The sequence below is a fragment of the Chinchilla lanigera genome, unplaced genomic scaffold, assembly GCF_000276665.1.
Source record: "Chinchilla lanigera isolate Chin_1 unplaced genomic scaffold, ChiLan1.0 scaffold00112, whole genome shotgun sequence".
NCBI classification, from domain to species: Eukaryota; Metazoa; Chordata; class Mammalia; order Rodentia; family Chinchillidae; genus Chinchilla; species Chinchilla lanigera.
In genome coordinates, this window is record NW_004955513.1 from 3690229 (window position 1) to 3707326 (window position 17098).

General features: G+C 57.2%; 1 protein-coding gene across 4 annotated transcripts; it reads right to left on the reverse strand.

Annotated features, from left to right (window-relative positions):
* Positions 1–321: 321 nt before the first annotated feature.
* Positions 322–7557, reverse strand: Fcn1 (ficolin (collagen/fibrinogen domain containing) 1). 4 transcript variants are annotated; one of them, XM_005408470.2, is made up of 9 exons: positions 7396–7557; positions 5822–5935; positions 4421–4474; positions 4117–4143; positions 3511–3543; positions 3103–3230; positions 2599–2728; positions 1407–1541; positions 322–790 (listed from the first exon to the last, which is right to left on the reverse strand). In XM_005408470.2, the coding sequence occupies exons 1-9, from the start codon at positions 7475–7477 to the stop codon at positions 543–545; spliced, it is 951 nt and encodes a 316-aa protein (XP_005408527.1). In that variant the 5' UTR covers positions 7478–7557; the 3' UTR covers positions 322–542. The 4 variants fall into 4 exon arrangements, with proteins under 4 accessions (XP_005408527.1, XP_005408526.1, XP_013362197.1 ...); XM_005408469.2 differs by having other exon boundaries at positions 4117–4152; positions 7396–7555; XM_013506743.1 differs by lacking the exon at positions 3511–3543.
* Between the last annotated feature and the right edge of the window lie 9541 nt (positions 7558–17098).

Genomic DNA, 17098 nt, shown 5'->3' on the forward strand with positions numbered 1-17098 from the left:
CAGCTCCCTCTCCATTTTTTTAGGAGTTTTCCAGCCTGAGGTGACTTTTTAAATGATATGTGATGATCTACAGGGACCGGGAGACTTGGGAAAGGCTGGCTCACCTCTCATCAGTGGCCGAAGCTTGAAGCTGGAGGTGGACGGACTTGGGCCATGCGTTTATCTCCCCCAGCATCAACGCCCCCGTCCCGTCCACAGAGTGCGCCCCTCACTCTTGGGACTTTGTAAGCTCACGAGAAACCCCGCCCCACAAGGTGGACGAAGGGGTGTAGCCCCAAGCACCAATGTTTGAGAAATATGAATTAAAACAAGAGCCACATGTCTGCCGGACAAACGTGTTTTGGAAACATAATTCCCTCTCCGGTGGGGGAGACGGGTGGGGCAAGCGGGCTTTGGCACGGAGGGTGGATGGGGCTGCAGGGCAAAGGGCACACAGCAGGAGGCGGGGCAGCGCCTTCCTGGGGACGGAGCCCCAACGATTCTGCTGTGGCTGCGTCGCACAGCAGCCTCTGCCCCGAGGGCGGAGGGGTCTCCACTCGGAGCTAGGTGAGCCGCAGCTTCATCTCCGCCACCTTGTAGCTGTATCTGTACCCCTTTCCCGAAAGCCAGTTGATGCCATTGGCATAGCTCTCGTGGGGACCTCTGAGGTAGAGGCCGTTCAGGTTGGACACGTGGCAGTCCCCGTACCACCAGGCCCCGCTGTACTGCTCCGCACAGTTGGCAGCGCTCTGGTCATTGTCCTGGTCTTTGGTGGAGAAGAACTTGTTGCTGTGGGACGTCAGGGAGTCTCCTGCTCAGGGAAAACGTGGCTCCTTGGACGCTGGATGTGCCCGGCCTCACCAGGCCTTGCAGAACCCTGCCTCGATGGGCACCCTCCTGGCTTTAGGAAAGATGAGGTCCTGCCCTGCCTTGGGCAGCTGGCACCTGCTCCGTCCCTCTGAATCCTGCACCCTGCATGCCCCCGGTCCATCTCTGTGGGCACAAAGCCTACCCGTCTCTCCTGCAGGTGAGCGGCTTAGCCCAAGCCTCAGCTTTTCCACCTGTGATGGGAGGAGGTTCTCTGCCGGCCTCCTTCCTGGGAGCCCCAGAGGACCCGAAGCACGAAGTCCAGGGTGCCGTGGTGAAAGCTCCCAGGGAGCCGCCTGCCCCGCACAGCTCCGGGCTCAGCACAGTTATGTGGGCTTCGTGTCCAGCAGCTCCCAGAGGCTCTGGTGAGTGGTGCCTGGCAATGCCCCAGCCAGTGCCCTGGAGGCAGTGCCCTCAGAACCATGGGCCTGAGTCCCTCTGGGCAAGAATGTCCCTGGGTTGGTGGACACAGCTTTGGGGCTTATCTGATCGCATCCCACGGACCAGTAAAGGCATGGAGGTGTTGAGCTCGGAGCCCAGGCCTCTGCTCGGACACTCACCTGCACTGCCTTTGACAAAGGCGCCCAGCACCAGCTTGTACTTCTCCGCCTCGCCTGCCACCCTGACGGAGTCATACTTGGCAAAGCTGTGGTTGCCTTCAAAGTCCACCAAGTCTACGCGGAGCTCGCTGCTGCCTGTGGGAAACCCCTGGGGCTCAGCCTCCGAGACCCTCCTGCCACCGCCACGAGAGTGGGTGTTGTCTGCGCTTGGTAGCCAGAAGAAGCTCAGCCAGAGGCAGGAACATCGTGGGCGGAAGCGGGGCCCCAAGGGCTCCCCGTGTCTAAATATCCTCCCCACTTCCCACGCCTTGCCTGAAGACCCGGCTTGGCTGTCAGTCAGTGGAATAGGCTCGCTTTACTCTGAGGGTACAGGGAGCCAGGTGCCAGGCTTTGGCAAGCGTCCTCCCGAAAGAATTAAAGACATCGCGTTACAGTGATCCACGCACGTCCATGTTCAGAACCGCACAACTCAGTGAGTAAACCTTGGAAGTGGCCTCTCTGCCCATCAACAGATGGAAGGATAAAGAAAGCGAGGTATTTACACACAGGGTACTACTCTGCTGTGAGGAAGGATAACGCAATCATTTGTAGGAAAATGGCCTCACCTTGAGACCATATTAGGTGAAATAAGTCAGACATAGTACGTGCTTTCTCTTGTATGAGAAACCCACAGTAGAAAGAACAAAATAAAAGGCAGAGAGTGGGAAGTAGGGAGATAGCCCTCTCTCAAATGGGGAGGGGAGCACGAGATGGAGGAGGCCGTGGGCTGTGGAGAAGAGAAAGTACCCGCCACTTCCCACCTGAGCCCCTGGCGGGGGTTGCCCCAGTGAGGAAGGCTAGGAGGGGTTTGCCAAGCAAGCTGGAGGAGGCAAAGAGGGGAGACCAAGTGTCCCTGATGGACAGACAGCTGGAGATGCCAAGGGTGTCCCCAAGTCCTGGTGGCCCCTGCTTCCCTCTTATCTCAGGTCCTGAGAGGGCGGCAGTGCACATGGCTGGACAAGACCTCACCCCACGTCCTCTCCTTTGATCCTCACATTCTGGGGTGGCCACAGGAGCGAGCACCTGTCCTGGGGATCACAGTTGTGCCCCTGCACGTGCCCAGACTAATCGCCCTGGCCAAGCACTGGGCCTTTCTGCCCAGATGTGGGGTCTTAGGCTCGCACGGCTCCCATGCCCACCTAGTGTTGCTTACCCTGGGCCGTCAGGGCGTGGATGTTGTCATTCCCCAGCCAGAACTCCCCCAGCTGACTGCCAAAGCCCCGTTTGTAGGAGGCCCAGTCCCGAAGGAAGTCCACAGAGCCGTCAAGCCTGCGCTGGAAGACCTGGGGAAGGTGACCAGGGCACTTGGGGGACAAGAGGCCAGGCTGATGCCCTGCAGCGTGGGGACAGGAACTGAGAGCTACGGAGCCCCTGAGCGGTGTCTCACCATAGATCCCACGTGATAGGGGAGGACATGGAGGACTCCAAAGGGCAGGCAACCAGCCAGAAGCCACACAGCAAGACAGTGGTGGGCTTCCTCTTGGCCCAAGGACCTGGACTCTAACTCACAGATTCCCTGCCTCTATAAGGCGGGAATCTTTCCGAGCTGCAGAGGGGAACACAGACTCTCAGAGTCTGCTCCCTGCTGGCCATTGAGCCTGTTCTCTGAGATTCCTGGCTGCTCACTTTTGCACGAGGACCCCATCCTGACACTCACGGTCCACCCGCCACCGTCCACTTCCATGTCGCAGAGCACGGTCAGGGGCCGGCAGTCAGGCAGGTAGATGGTGTGCCAGCCGCTCAGGAAGTAGCCCAGGCTGAGAAGCTCCTTGCAATTCCGAGGCCCTGGGGATGGGACCAGAAAAGAGCTGGGAGGTGGCCCTGAGCCAGCCGTATGCCTTGGACCCAGGATCCTCTCCCCACCCCCAGGCCACAGGTGGAGCATAATTTCTCCCCGAAAAGCCTCTATGAAAGGGCTAGTCATCACGCAGTGGCTGCCAGGTGTCCAGGTCACCAAGTGACGGATGGATGTATGGACAGAGGTTTATCCTGGACTTCGGATCACAGGTCTGCCCAGCTGGCCAGGGCAGGCTGGGCTCAGGCATGGGGTGGCTGGCACAGTCACCTGTAGCACAGGACTGAGAAGACCCAGCATCTCCTGCTCGGGAAAAGAAGAGACACTGGCATCAGTGTCCTCTGGCCCTGCTGCCTGGCTGTTCCCCGAGGCTGGTGCTGAGCACTCCATGGCTATTAATTTGAGCCTCAGGTACCCATCAGGGAGGAGTAGTGACTCTCAAACCCATGTCGGCCCATCTCCACCCCTCCCAGTGTCTAAATGAAAGGCCGCGTGGTGTGGTGTGGCTCCAGGGACTCAGGTCTGTGCCCTAATCTTGCAGCTTTTATTTCTAGACAAAGCATGCGACTGTATCTTCTGTTGTATCTTACGCTGATTTTACAATTTTTTTAAAATAAAGGAGATAAGAATTCCCACCAGTCAAAGCCCACACTTCCAAACAATGCCATCTTGCCAGTCCCTCCGGCTGGGCCCTGGTAGACGCTCACAGGGGAGCCTTTGGGAGCTGTGCCCAGGTCCCTGCCACCCTCCCACCTGCTGCCCAGGAGGGGGCTTGGGGATCCTCCCCCAGGGTGGCACTGGCTTGGCGGAGGCCTCGAGAAGCCAGCTCTGGACAAAGCACGCCCGGTGCTCCGGGGCTGTGGGCAGAAGGCTCACCTTTCTCTCCACGGATCCCTTGGACCCCTTGGTCCCCTGCAGAGAGGCAGAGAATGGAAGCTGAAGGTAAGATGGTCATATCTGCTGAGGCCAACCCAGACCCTGTCCCCTCTCGTCACCCCCGAGGCAGCGCTGCCACCCCAGTGGGCAGCAGCCACTGGGGTGGTCAGGCCCCTGTTCGTCGTGCTGCCTGCCGACTCCCGCCAGGGAGGGAACCCTGAACCTGGGACACGGTGGGGACCTTGCAGTCTTGTCTCCCAACCCCCGGATCCTTAGGTGCCTCCCCATGCTGCAGTGTGGTCACCTTTGGGCCCAGGCGGTCCTGCTTTGCCAGGGAGTCCAGGGGTGCCTCGTTCTCCTGCAAATTCCAGACAGGATCCCCTGAGAAAAACTCCCCTCCACAATCCTGCCCCAAAATCTACCCCCCCCCATGCTGTGAACTCCCACCCTCCTGATATTCTAGGTCCCACTGCCCTCAGAGCTGCTGGCCTGGCCAGGGCTGAGCCTGACAGGGACCTCAGGTGGTGTGGATGCAGGCTTGGTCCCCAGATGGCTGACCAGGAGCCGGGATTCTGGCAGGGAGCTCTCCCGACCTGCTCCGTTCTCTGGCTGCAGCCTGGATCCAGCCCTCCATCCCCCTACCCCCTCTGACACAAAGCCTAGGGCCATGTCGTCCTCTTGGAACTGGACTGTCCACTCAGGGCCAGGTCCCAGGGTGAGGAGCACATCCTCAGGGAGCGCTCATCCTCAGCAGATCCCAGGCAGGAGGAGGTGGTCCTGTGTGCGGCCTGGATGTGGGGAGGCTGGAATGTGCGTACGCAGCCCTCCGTGATGGCTCTGACCACACGGCCTCACAGCTCGGTATTGCTGGCTCCTGTGGGGTCAGGGACCCTCAGTCCTCTGCTCCAGCCACCACGTGTGCCTGAGCCTGAGCTAGGCCCTCCCCTCCTGCACAGACGCAACCTAGGGCTGGGGGTAGCAGCCCCTGGCCCCAGGAAGGCAGCCAGGGTGCCCACCAGCCCCACTCTACCCTCACGGTGCCCGTGGCCATCATTTCCTGCTTGGGGGGGCCATCAGCACGCAGTAGCAGGAGACATCAATGGTGCACTGGAAGTGGGGTCAGCATCCCACCCCCCCTCGTACTGGCTGACGTGCTGCCAGTGGGAACAGCCTCCTTCTGCTGCCTCGCAGGGCCCAAGGGACGGAAATCCCAGCCTGGCAAGTCCTCCTTGGAGAGAAGGTGCACAGGGAGCACAAGTCCAGGCACTTCACAGGGCAGGTAAGTCACAGGACGTCCAGGCTCTTCCTGTCCCCACCAAGGGCTGCCCAGACCCTGCCTTGAACACCTCCAGGCACTGGGAGCTCACTCCAGGCAGAGGCCTGAGGGTGTCCATGCACATCCGGTCACACCAGGCTCAGAGGACCGGAAGCCACCATGGATCTCCTCTGGAGGGTCAGGGGCCACAGGCACAGGGTCAGGACAGGGAGGCAAATGCGGGAAACTGTGTCCAATGCTCCTAGGGCGTCGCTGGCGACACTCCCTCCAAAGGCGTCTTCAGATGCTCTGGACCTCCAAGTCTGCTTCTCTCAGTGCCCTGGGTAGCGGCCAGGCCCGAGTGGGCCAGCGGCCAGCTAGGTATCCCACTGCAGAAGGACGAGAGTCCTTCTGGCCCTGTTACTGACCCTGCACCCGGCCCACACGTACCTCTCTCTCCTTTGGCTCCTGCCTCACCCTTGGGCCCTGGGGGTCCAGGCAGCCCCGGGCAGCCCCGGAGAACGGCGAGCTTGTCGGTGCCCTCCACGCCCACCAACTTCACCTCTGCAGAGAACACACACGGCCCCGTCACTGTGGTCACCTGGGCCAGAGGCCTTGTAGAGCCACAGACAGCCACCCATCGGCAGGGCCCTGCCTCCTCAGGAGGGCGGGTGAGGACCCCAGGCAGCCACTGGGGTGGAAGTGCAGGGCTGAGCCCCAACTTTGGGAGTCAGCCTGCCCCGGAGGATCCAGCTCCTCCGTCCTGGGGTCCAGCCTCAGTGCTGGGCATCCTCGGGCCGGTCACTGAACTCTGAACTTGTGTCTTGTGGCTCCAAGTGGGGACGGGGTCAGGGCTGGGGGTGGGTGAGGTTGGAGAACACGAAGTTGAAAGATCTTGGCGTAATTCTTGGAGAAGAAGAGCTTTGTAAGCAGGAGCTGCTCTCAGGAAATAGCAATCAACGTTTCAAGAGACCCGGGGAGATGGCGGTGCTGCATTCTCTCTCCTAGACCTCGGGATCACCTGGAATTACTGGCCCGGGGAGGGTCACCTGGGACGCTGGGGAGGGGACGCGTGACCCAAGAAACAGAGTGAGCTGCCCACACCTGGGCCCAAACACAGATCATTAGTCTTTGCAAAAACGTTGCTGGTTGTAAGGCAAGTGCATCCCTTGGGAGGCTGCAGGAGTCTATGGAGTCGAGCAAGTCTCTCTGGGAGATGGGCAGGGCCATCTTTGGTACATTTCCTTTCCGCCCAAGGGGGCAGCTATAATACTCCAGGTGTGTCTCTTCCATAAATAAGTGACCCCAGGAATTCCCTGCTCCAGGACCAGAGAGGGAGGCTCCCGTACCCCATGGCATGGAACCAGGATCTGGGGGCGGGAAGGCACATCTGTGCTTTTGCTGAACACCCCAGGTAAGTGTGGCAGCCACTGAGGACATGTGGGGGGTATGGGGGAGTCTCAAATGCTTCCTCCAAAGCCCACTAGCAGGTAGAAAAATCTGCTCTGCTTTCTTCCTTCTTGGTGAGGGCAGGTGTCAGGCTCTGTCTGTCAAGCCCCGTGGGGCAGCTGTCACAGGCATGGAGGCCGGCAGATCGCGGAGAGCCCGAGTGTGTACCACTCAGGGTCCCTGCATCTCCATCTCCCAGTCTGGGAGTGACATGGAGCTGTGAGAGCCTTTGCAAAAAGATGCCTGCGAGCCGGTGTGTGGCACAGGCCTGACACCCAGCACTCTAGGAGACCAAGGCAGGAGGATGGTGAGTTCAAGTCCTGCTGGATGATTTAGTAAGACTCTGTCTCAAAGAATAAAAAGGGGCTGGGGCTGTAAGTACCAAGGCCTGGAATTGAAGCCTAGGATTGAAAGAAGAAAAGAGAAGAAGAGGAAGGAAGGAAGGAAGGAAGGAAGGAAGGAAGGAAGGAAGGAAGGAAGGAAGGAAGGAAAAGAGCAAGAGGAAGAAAAGAAGATGGGTGGCCAGTAGGTGGTAGCTCTCAGCCCTGGGGCCAGAGGAGGAGAGTCCGTCTCACCTGGACAGGTGTCGGTAGCCTGGACAGTCAGGTCCTGGACACACAGGAGCAGGACAAGCAGGACGGTGGGCCCCAGGGCCATGGTGACCCTGCTCAGCTGCAGGCCCACGCCTGTGGTCTGGCAGATGCTCCCAGCACTTATAGGGCAGGGGAGCCAGGCCTGGCCTTGGGTACAATTTCTCAATGGCCGAGGGGAGCCCTACTTCCGACCGGCCATCTAATTGCTCAAGAGGAGGTGAGAAACCGTCTCACAGCGTATGTCCCCCATGTGCCCTGTCAACACCCCCAGCACTCCCTGAGTCGGGGAAAATGGGAAGTCTGTCCTTCGGCCCTGGAGCAGTGGACTCGGGATTGGGAAGACTTCAGTTTTCCCAGCAGACCCAGAGGTTCCCACAGGGTCCAGTACATTCCAGCTGTATGATCCTCGACAAGGTGGGTTTAAGATTTCTGTGAAAACAAAGACTTCCTTGAGCAGAAACGAGGAACATCGACCCTCCCGTCCCCATGCCTATATGATTTAGAAAGCTGCAGAAATTAATACAGTGGGCTATGGACACAGTTTACCTACAGAAATGACCCAGGGGCCCAGAAACAAAGCCAGGTGTCGTGACCTTTGACCCAAGGCACCAGCGGCTGCTCAGGGTGCCGGGGAATGACGGCCTTTCAGTACCGTGGCACAGACTGCTGGACATTCGCCGGGAAACAAGGAGGGGAACTTGACTTTTATCATACAAAAAGAAATCAATGTTAGGAGAATCACAAGCCCCAATGTGAAAGGTAAAAACAATAGCTTTAGATCCGATTATAAGATATCAAACAACCTCAGAAGTATCTTCTTCAGGGTAGAAGATCACTGAACCATAAAGGAAGTCTGAATATGGAACGTAGAGATGAAGAACATTCGTCATTCGCAATGTACCACCAAGAGAGTGGGAAGACGAGCCACCGGGGACGGGGCTATTTCGCCAGACGCAAGTGAGAGAGAGGGCTGCGATCCAGAACAAAGGACTGAGCCAACGAAAGCCAGATAATAGGAAGTAGGGACACAGATCTTTCTCAAACAGGAAGTGGATCAAGAGACGGAAGGAGGGGAGTGAGGGGGGAGGGGGCCAGACAGGAATGGAGAGGTGTGTGTGCGTGTGCCGACCCCACACGGGGTGTGTGGAGGCCCGCGTGTTGGGTACCGCACACGTGGAGAAACAAGAAAATAAAACGTCAGCGTGCACTATCAGAGTTTTTGTGTGTGTGGACTTCTTTGAAATCTCATCTGCCACAAGCACATTGTGGACATTTTCACACAAATAAATACAGATCCACGCATTTAAAAGAAAAACAAAAAGAATTCCTGTAAATCAACCCCCTGCAGAAAGCAGCAACATAACTCCAGCCGAAGAAGAAACTTCCAGCTGAGAGGAACATGAACAGGCGTTCAGCCTCCTGAAGCACCGGAGAAACACAGCTGAAGTCACACGGGGCACCGCCTTTCGTTCCCCCTGGGGTGAGCATTTTCACAACAGCAGAGCATACAGGTTTTGGAGAGGGTGCCTGAGAAACGGGGGCAACCCCGTGGGACAACGTCTTGGCTTTACTTCCTGGACCGCTCGGTGAGTGGCGAGCTCTGTAGCCGGCACAGCACGGCTTTGTTCTGCTGAACGGAAAGGTGTGGCGGGGGTAGAGAGCCGAGCCCAAGAGCAAGAGCAAGCAGCCCCACAGTGCCAGCGGCGTGCTGTGCAGCCCCTGCAGAGCGGGGCTCCTCCAGGGGAGTTCGTACCACGGCATCCTGCATGGCAGCCATAAAACAAATGATGCCTTCCTGCAGAAGCACTGTTGGGATTTACAAAGGGAGCTTGAAAGCGAGAGACAGTGTCACAGAGCGCTGATTACTGCATTGCATCCGGGTGAGGCTCAGCAGCAGGCAGCCCTGGACAGTAGGGCTAAGGGGTGCGTGCTCCCTGGTGAAAGAAGAGAAAAGCGGAACTCAGGCAGCTCCTTCCCTCATTACTGAGGGAGCCCAGTTGTGCTCGTGCCCGGGCTGGCACCTGATGCCACCCCACTGGGCGGTGCATGGTTAGCCTTGGGCACTTGAGTGAGTGGACGCCACGTTTCACCCTGAGCAGGAAGTTTAAATCCGTGAGCAGGACCCCTGGGTTTCTCAGCCACCCCATTGGCCTCCTGCTTACTGCAGGTGTGGGACAGCTGTCACCAAGGCCCTCTTGTCCCACTCTCCCTTCTGGGAGCCTGACCAACTGGCTCGCTCACTCTGGAGGCTTGTGCCTGGGCTGAAGTCTGTGTCTGGACATGGCCCAGCCTGGGACAGGCGGAGGCACAGAGGGAGCGGTTCTTCTGCCTGGTTTGTGCCCACCCCTCTGGGGCCATTGACTCCCTTCCCAGCGGCGGGACATTGGAATACAGTGCTTATTATTCCATGAGGGTGTGATGCTGCCACCTAACACGGTAGGAGCCCGGCTGCCCCAAACCCAAGCTGCTTTGGGCTGGGTGACAGCATGTGGCCGTCTGCTCTCCAGACCGGGGGACACCCACTGTGACCCTCTTTCTGTGATCCCACCAGCCAGGCCTGACCCCCTTCTCCTCTTGGGTCCTGGCCTCAGGGTGCACTATTGCCCCGTCAGACCTGGGCATGGCCCCTGGCTGGGCTGTCCCCGTCCATCCCTCTGCTGGGCCTGACTTGCCCTCCTGTTCATCTGGACGAGAGCTATGGGAAGGGGGCCGCCCTCCTGGCTGGACCTGGCTGGGATTCTGTATGCTATTCCCCAGATCCCAGGGAGAGGGTGCCTGCCAAGTCCATCCTAGAGCTCAGGAAAGGCCTCTGTCCACCACTTTTGGACACTTCCTCTTAAGGGGAAGAGGAAACGAGGGCTTGCCTTGAATAATGCCAGGAGTCCACACACCCGTGGGTTCCCTCGTCCCTAGCCTCAGGCCATCCCACCCCACCCTGCTGGTGGGATTAGCTGAGTCTTCTCCAACCCTGGGTACAAAGGCACCCCCACCCCACCCTGTCTGCCATGCCCTCATCTCTGACTGGGGGTCCTTCAGGTCTGGGGCTGCTGCTGCCTGGCCCCCTCCCCCACCAAGAGTCTTCCTGCATAGTACCAGGCATCACCCTGCCCCTATCTCAGCCACTTCGTCCCCAGAGGCAAGGAGGAGCAGCACAGGAGGAGGGAGGAGCCTGGCAGCTCCTTCAATAGTCGCCCTCAGCAGTCTGCCCCAGGTGCCGACTCCAGAGACTGAAGACTTGTCACGCTGGTGGCAGCAAGCTGCGGAGTGGCCCAAGGCGGAGGTGACCCCAGGGCCCACTGGCTGGTGAAGAATAAACGCAGCGCAGCCTGGCCACGCAGTGGAATATGAGCAGCCATGAAAAGGAAAGAGATTTGGATTCACGCCGCGGCACTGGCAAACCTTCAAGATGTGCGAAGTGGGGGAGGCCAAACAATACGTATCTTCCCATTTATGCAAAATGTCAGAGTAGGCAAGTTCATAGAGAAAGGTCCCTCCTTGGCCAGGGCTGGGGCTGGGGAGCAGGCACAGGGGAGGGCCAGGCTAAGGGTCCAGGGTTTCTTTCTGGTGATGAAAATGTCCAAACACTCAAGTGTGCTGACAGCTGCTAGACTCTGGGCAAACCACTGACAGCCACTGCACCGTGCTTGCACCTTGGGTGGGTAGATTTTATGGCATGCGAATTACATTTCCATAAAGGTGTTAAAGAAAAAGAGTGCTTGCAGGAAGGTGACGGACGGGCCTCCCTGACCTCCGGAGACTGGGCCCAGACTTCGGGCGAGGCCCCACACGGAACACCTTGAGGGTACTGTTTCGTCTTGTCCAGCATCGTGGGTGCCCCATCCCTTACTTGTCTCCCCCTGGACTTCCTCCCTGCTAAGACCCCACTGCTGGTGGCAACAGTGGCCTGTAGAAAGTCCCCTTCAGCTAGGCCAGGTGCCAGAGGCTCAGCAGCTCTTGGGAGGGGCAGAGAGTGAGAGCAAGGACATTGGTAGCGCCAGCCGCAGAGAAGAAAAACTGGCTCTTGGAGCTGCCCGGAGGTCAGCGGGGGCCATGAGACAGACACTGGGCTCCCAGCAGGAAGTGTTCCTCGCCCCGAGGCCTGTTTTAATTTCCCAGAGATAATAACACGGGTACGGAATACCCACCAGGCACCTGAAGACAGATGACCACTGTTTGCAAGGTAATAGTTTGTGTCAGAGTAAATTGGAATTTATGTCTCAGGAGGGAGGTAATCCCCTTTAGAAAGCTCCAGCGTCCTCAGGACAGGAGCTGGTGCGGGGCTCCTCGCTGAAGACATAAACAAAGACAGGGCACCGCGGAGGAGGCCTGCACACTGGGGTCTCATTTTTAATATCTTAATTGAGTCTACAAGCCCTAGGACACAGTGCAGAAAACAAATCTCACAATGTCCTCTCCCAGCTTGGTGGAGAGAAAATAAAGGTGACTTTAACCTTCTGGAAGCTCAGGGGAAACACGTCAGGGAAAGAGGGTTGTTTTCCTGAGGTTTTGTTTTGTCTTTGTGGTTGTTCTTGTTTGGTTTCATGTTTATTTTTAAAGCTTGTGAACAGACAGGAAAAATCCAGAAGCTTGCTGTCACCTAAGTAAAACTAGTCATTCTTAAACTCCCAAATCCTTGCCTGGCTTTTTTTGTTGTTGTTCCCGGGGACTGGTGCACGATCTGCTTTGCTTTTGATTTAGAAGTGCCGCCGAGCTGTTGCCTGCTGGCCCGAGCAGTGGTGAGGGTGGATTGGGGCTGTCATATATAATGCATGAACCGGGTGGTGAGGAGGCAGGTGAGGAGGGCCGGAAGCCATGCAGAAGGCATGTGCGATCCACTGCAGAGCTCTGTTCCCGAGGCGCTGTGCAAACATATTTACTCTGTATAAAAGAATGGGATGAGGCTGCGTAGGACATTTGTTCATGGAAGTGGATTTAATTTTTAAACTTGCATTAGGACAGGATTAACCTTGCTGAAGGGTATTATGATGTGGGTAGAATGTATAAACTAATCCTGGATGTGAAGAGCTGCGGGAGAAGCCCTGGATGGAATTAAACATTTATTGCGCATAAATGCCTTCTCTTGGACCACCCTCCCCCGAGCACAGTCATCTCTGGGCTGCAGGTTCTCTGCATGGTGGAGGAGAACATGTTATGGCTTAGGCTTTACCATACAGCCCCTCCTTTATCTCCTTACGTCCTGAGTCCTGGTCATTCCAGTGACAAGAGACCTGCCTGTGGACCGGGAGGTGGGTGTGGTGGCTCAAACATATGCACACGTATGTACATACGCAGCAACATACAGTCTCTGCCAGGACTTTTCTCACCCTCCACAGAGGAGTCTTCCCTGGAAAGCAGAGAGAACCTGCCACCCACCTCCCCTCTCCACTTCCAGCCTATTCTGTGAATGGGGAGGCTCTCCAAGTGAAGAATCCTAGGGAAGGCTCTGATTGGCTGGATACCAGCCAATCATTATGGTGAGAGGAAATGGAAATGTAGCTCCAGGACCAAGATAACCAGGCTCAGGCAGCAGGAGCAGCTTGTCAGCTCCCTGTCCCAGAAAACCTTTTGGTCCTGGCAAACCCGGGTGGTTGTTCACTTTAAGCTCATGCAGAATCGGTCTAGAAATTTCCAAACCTGATCAGTGAGCTGGGCAAGCGGGTTCTAGCCTATTTCTCAAGCACTTTATTTTCATGATTTCCCCACCAACTGTTTCAATAACAGACATCTCAAAAAGAATAAGGAGTAGGAAGTGAAACAAGGTCACGAGTCGCTTGTGGCTTAAAATGCCAATCCCTACTTCATCTTGCGGTTTGGCCAAAGCCACCTTTGGGGAACTCCAGCTGCTCCCAGGCTTGCGTGGCCCACAGGTTCTGCTTTCAAGGATTGCGCAGCAGGGGCCCTGGTGACATTTAGGGACATACACGCAGTGGAACTGGCTGCAACAGTCTCTCCACTTCTACACACCCTAAGGAAAAACTCGGGAAATGTGCCCAGCGTGGTGCCCCTGATGGGGATCGACGGGAGGCCTGGGACAGTACCAACACACTTCCGTTCCTTTCCCTCAGAGTGGGGCAGGGCCTGAGCAGTCCCACAGTGATGGGCACAGAAGGGCCAGGAAGAGGACCTCTGGTCCCTGCAGAATGCTGATGGCAGAAATGGCCCAGGGAGCTGCCCCTGGACATAGTCACCGCTGAGCAGGTGGCACGAGGCTGGTCGTACCACCTGGGTGAAAATGTCAGGCATCTTTGATGTGACGAATATGCCTAGCAAGAGTGGTGACCTTCACTGAGGCCTCGGGGGTGGGGGCTAGTAACCAAGTCACTTTTATCTTCTGTAGGGAGAGGGGTTCCTTCTTCTCATGTTACATTTAGGACTCTGAGTCCTCTAGGGGAGGTCACAGCACTAGCAGGGGTGGAGACCATCGCAGGAGCACAGGGAACTGCACCCGAGAAGGAGGAGGAGCCTCGCTTCTCCTGGGCACAGCCCTCTCCCAGACCACCCGGGCCCGCATCCTCCTGGGATCCTCTCTACCGGAGGATCATCTGTCAGGTCAATTCTGCTTCCTCCACTCCCACCTCTCTGGTTTGACTCAGCTAAGAGGCTGCAAAGAAATACATTACCTAATTAAAATAATTCGCTTCACCTTTCCAGGCGGTCTTGGCCTTGCTTTCGCCTTGCTCTTGAGCGTGCACTGGCCACCATTTGGATGATTAAATCAGGGAAATGGTCAATTAACCAGGACTCCCCCTGGCTGAAGAGCAACACCCCTGTTCCTCTGCCTCCCCAAATCCCAAGGGGCACCAAGAGGCATCTGTGGGGTACATCTGATATTCTGGAGGGTTGCCAGGCTCCCCCCGCCCCACTCCAGTGTAGGCTGCTTTTGTCCCTAAATCGGAGCTCAGGTCCGCGGCAGCAGAGGGAGACTCCTGCAGAAGCAGGCAAGGGGCTGGGGCCTTGAGCCTTCCCTGATTCCCTCCCTCCTCGGATTGCTGAGCACCTGCCCTGCAGCTGACAGCAATGGATGCGTTTGGAGCAAGGACCAGAGAGGCCACTGCTGAGGTCCCACTGGGTCAGGAGCAGCTTGCTAATTTCCTGCCCTGAGCAGTGGTGCAGATCCATCCTCGGGCCCACGCAGGACCGGACGGAACAGGATTCTCTACATGTCAGACCCCTGCCTGCAAGGCCTAGAGAGTGGGTGCACGTGCCCAGCCCTGGGAGTGGACTCTTCCTGACTGTCTGATGCCTGGAGGCAGAGGAGGAGGAGGAAAGGGTAATGCCCTTTGTAGGGGGACCCAGCTCGGCTTTTAGCTGTCAGCACCCAGATACCCTCTTGCCACTGCTCCAGTGCTGTCTCCTGGGTGGAGCTCCCCCCACCTTGTGCACCTGCAGCCTGGGAAGTCCTTGTGTCCCCTACTGCCTTCTTCTGATAGGGACGGCAGAGATGTAGATGGACAGTGACTCCCCAGCAAGGCCTGTCCCATGCCCTTCGGTTATATGCGGAATCAGACTCAGCCCGTGCCCAGCCACCAGGCCCTTTGTGCTCCAGCTCCTCCAGGGCCTGGCCTGTCCCACCGCCCCTGCCTGTGTCTCTTGAGTGGGCAGCAACTCCCCGGCCCTGCCAGGAATTCCACCCAGCCCACCGTCCCTCTGCACTCTTGTTATTACCTGTGAACTCCTGCTTGCTCTTCTGTCTGTGTGCCCCGCAGTCCATTCCCATCTTCCCCTCGGGAGGGCACACCACACTGTACTCCTTGAATCCCACCTGTGCCCCAAGACAACTTTAATAGCCCCCACCTGTGGCAGGTGGGAGCTCAGGGACTGTGACTTAGTCACTCCTCTGCATTGCCGGGACTCAATACCCAACACCAGCAAATGAAGGGAGGAGCGGATCATATTGGCTCACGACTTTTAGAAGTTTCTGTCCATAGCTGGCTGCTTCCACGGCAAAAATGGCACCGGTGGGGGGGATTCCAGGGAGGAAAGCTGCTCACATCAGGACTGCCAGGAAACGGGGTGCAGAAGGAGGAGCTGGGAAGGGAGAGAAACCTTTCCAGGTGTCCCACAGCAGGCTGGCTCTTCCCACCCCTAGCAGCAAGTCAGCTGTAGCACCCTCATCAACCAGTCACCTTGAAAAGCTCCCTTCTCTGCATGCCCTTGGGGGACATCTATATGCATCCCACAATGCACTGTCTCTGTTCTCTGGAGAAGCACTGCCCCAGGGGCTCACAAGACTCATTGGATGGATGGATGGTGGATGGATGGATAGATGGTGGGTAGATTGATGGATGGAAAGGTGGATGGGTGGATGGATGGATAGTTGGATGGATAGATGCTGGATAATGATGAATGGATGGTTGGGTGAGCAGATGGTGGGTGGATGAATGAACAGGTGGATGGAAGGGTGGATGGTAGATGACAGATGATGGGTATGTGGAGGGGTGTATGATGGGTGGGTGATGGAGAAGGGGAGGGGAGCAGGGAGACTAATCGAGAAACATCCTTACTGCACCAGCACTGGCTCAGGAGGACCTGATTACAGCTACAGCTCTTGCTTTCAGGCTCTGACCGCCCTTGCTGCACCAGGCCTGCTGTATGGGAGAGGGCAGTGGCTCTGGCAGCTTGGCCTTCTTCAAGGTGAGCAGGGTTTGTGGGGAGAGAAAGGAGGCCATGAGTTCTACTAGGGAAGTCCACGGTGTGGACGGAGGACCACACAGGAGCTAAAGGATGTCCACTGAGCTCGATCAGGAGCCTCCGCAGGACACCAAGCCGTGCAGACCCAGAAGGTGCCACTCCATCCGGGGAACGTTCACAGTTCACAGGGTATGGTGACCTGCTCAGAGGAAGCCAAGCCCTCCGATAATCAAGACAAGGCATCCAGGAGTCATCATCCCAGAAGGGTCAACAGGGCCTTCCCCCGCTTCCCCTGACAGGGACAGAGTCCCACGGTCTCCTCGACCCCCCAGTGATTCCCTAGGTGCTCAAACTGGGGAAGGAGCCTGCCCTTATCTCTGCGTAACTCCAGAGACAAGAGTGGCTCAGTTAGCTTTGGAGATAATGGGACCAAGCCCTATCTTTTAAATCACAAAGTATGAGCCATTTCTGTCCCTCCCCGCTCCCTGCTGTCTGCTCGGGGGACTCATCTCCATTTGAGGCCGCCTCTGTTCTCTTTCATTCCGCAAAACCCCCAAGCCCTTCTGCCAGTGCCTCGGCGGCAGCTCAGGGAGCTTTGATTCTCTGCCGAGAGTCTGGTCCGCGGGCCCCAGAACGACGCCGTTTCTCCTGGGAGGAGCGAGAGCAAAATCATTCCTGTGACTGTAGGTAATTAAGTCACCGCACAGTTACGGAACACGCATTATATGATGATTAATCCCTGGGACCGGGAGGAGATTTTTCATCTTCAAAGTTTTCCTTGGTTCCTCATTAATCATCTCAGCCTGGAGAGAGAAGAGCTGATTTTCTTCCCAAGAGCGGGGAAACTGAGTCAGCCGTGCCTACCCCCTACCCTGCCCCTTGGCACAGAGTAGACCAGGCCCCCGTCACCGGGGCGTCTGTGCTTCCCCGGGCTCCTGTCCCTGCAGCTCCTACCTGCCTCCCAGCCTTGTTGGGGCGCACCCGCAGCAATCAATAAAAATGTTATTCTAAATAAAAGCAAAGCCACCCGGCTCTGCCTGGCGCAGGCTGCCTC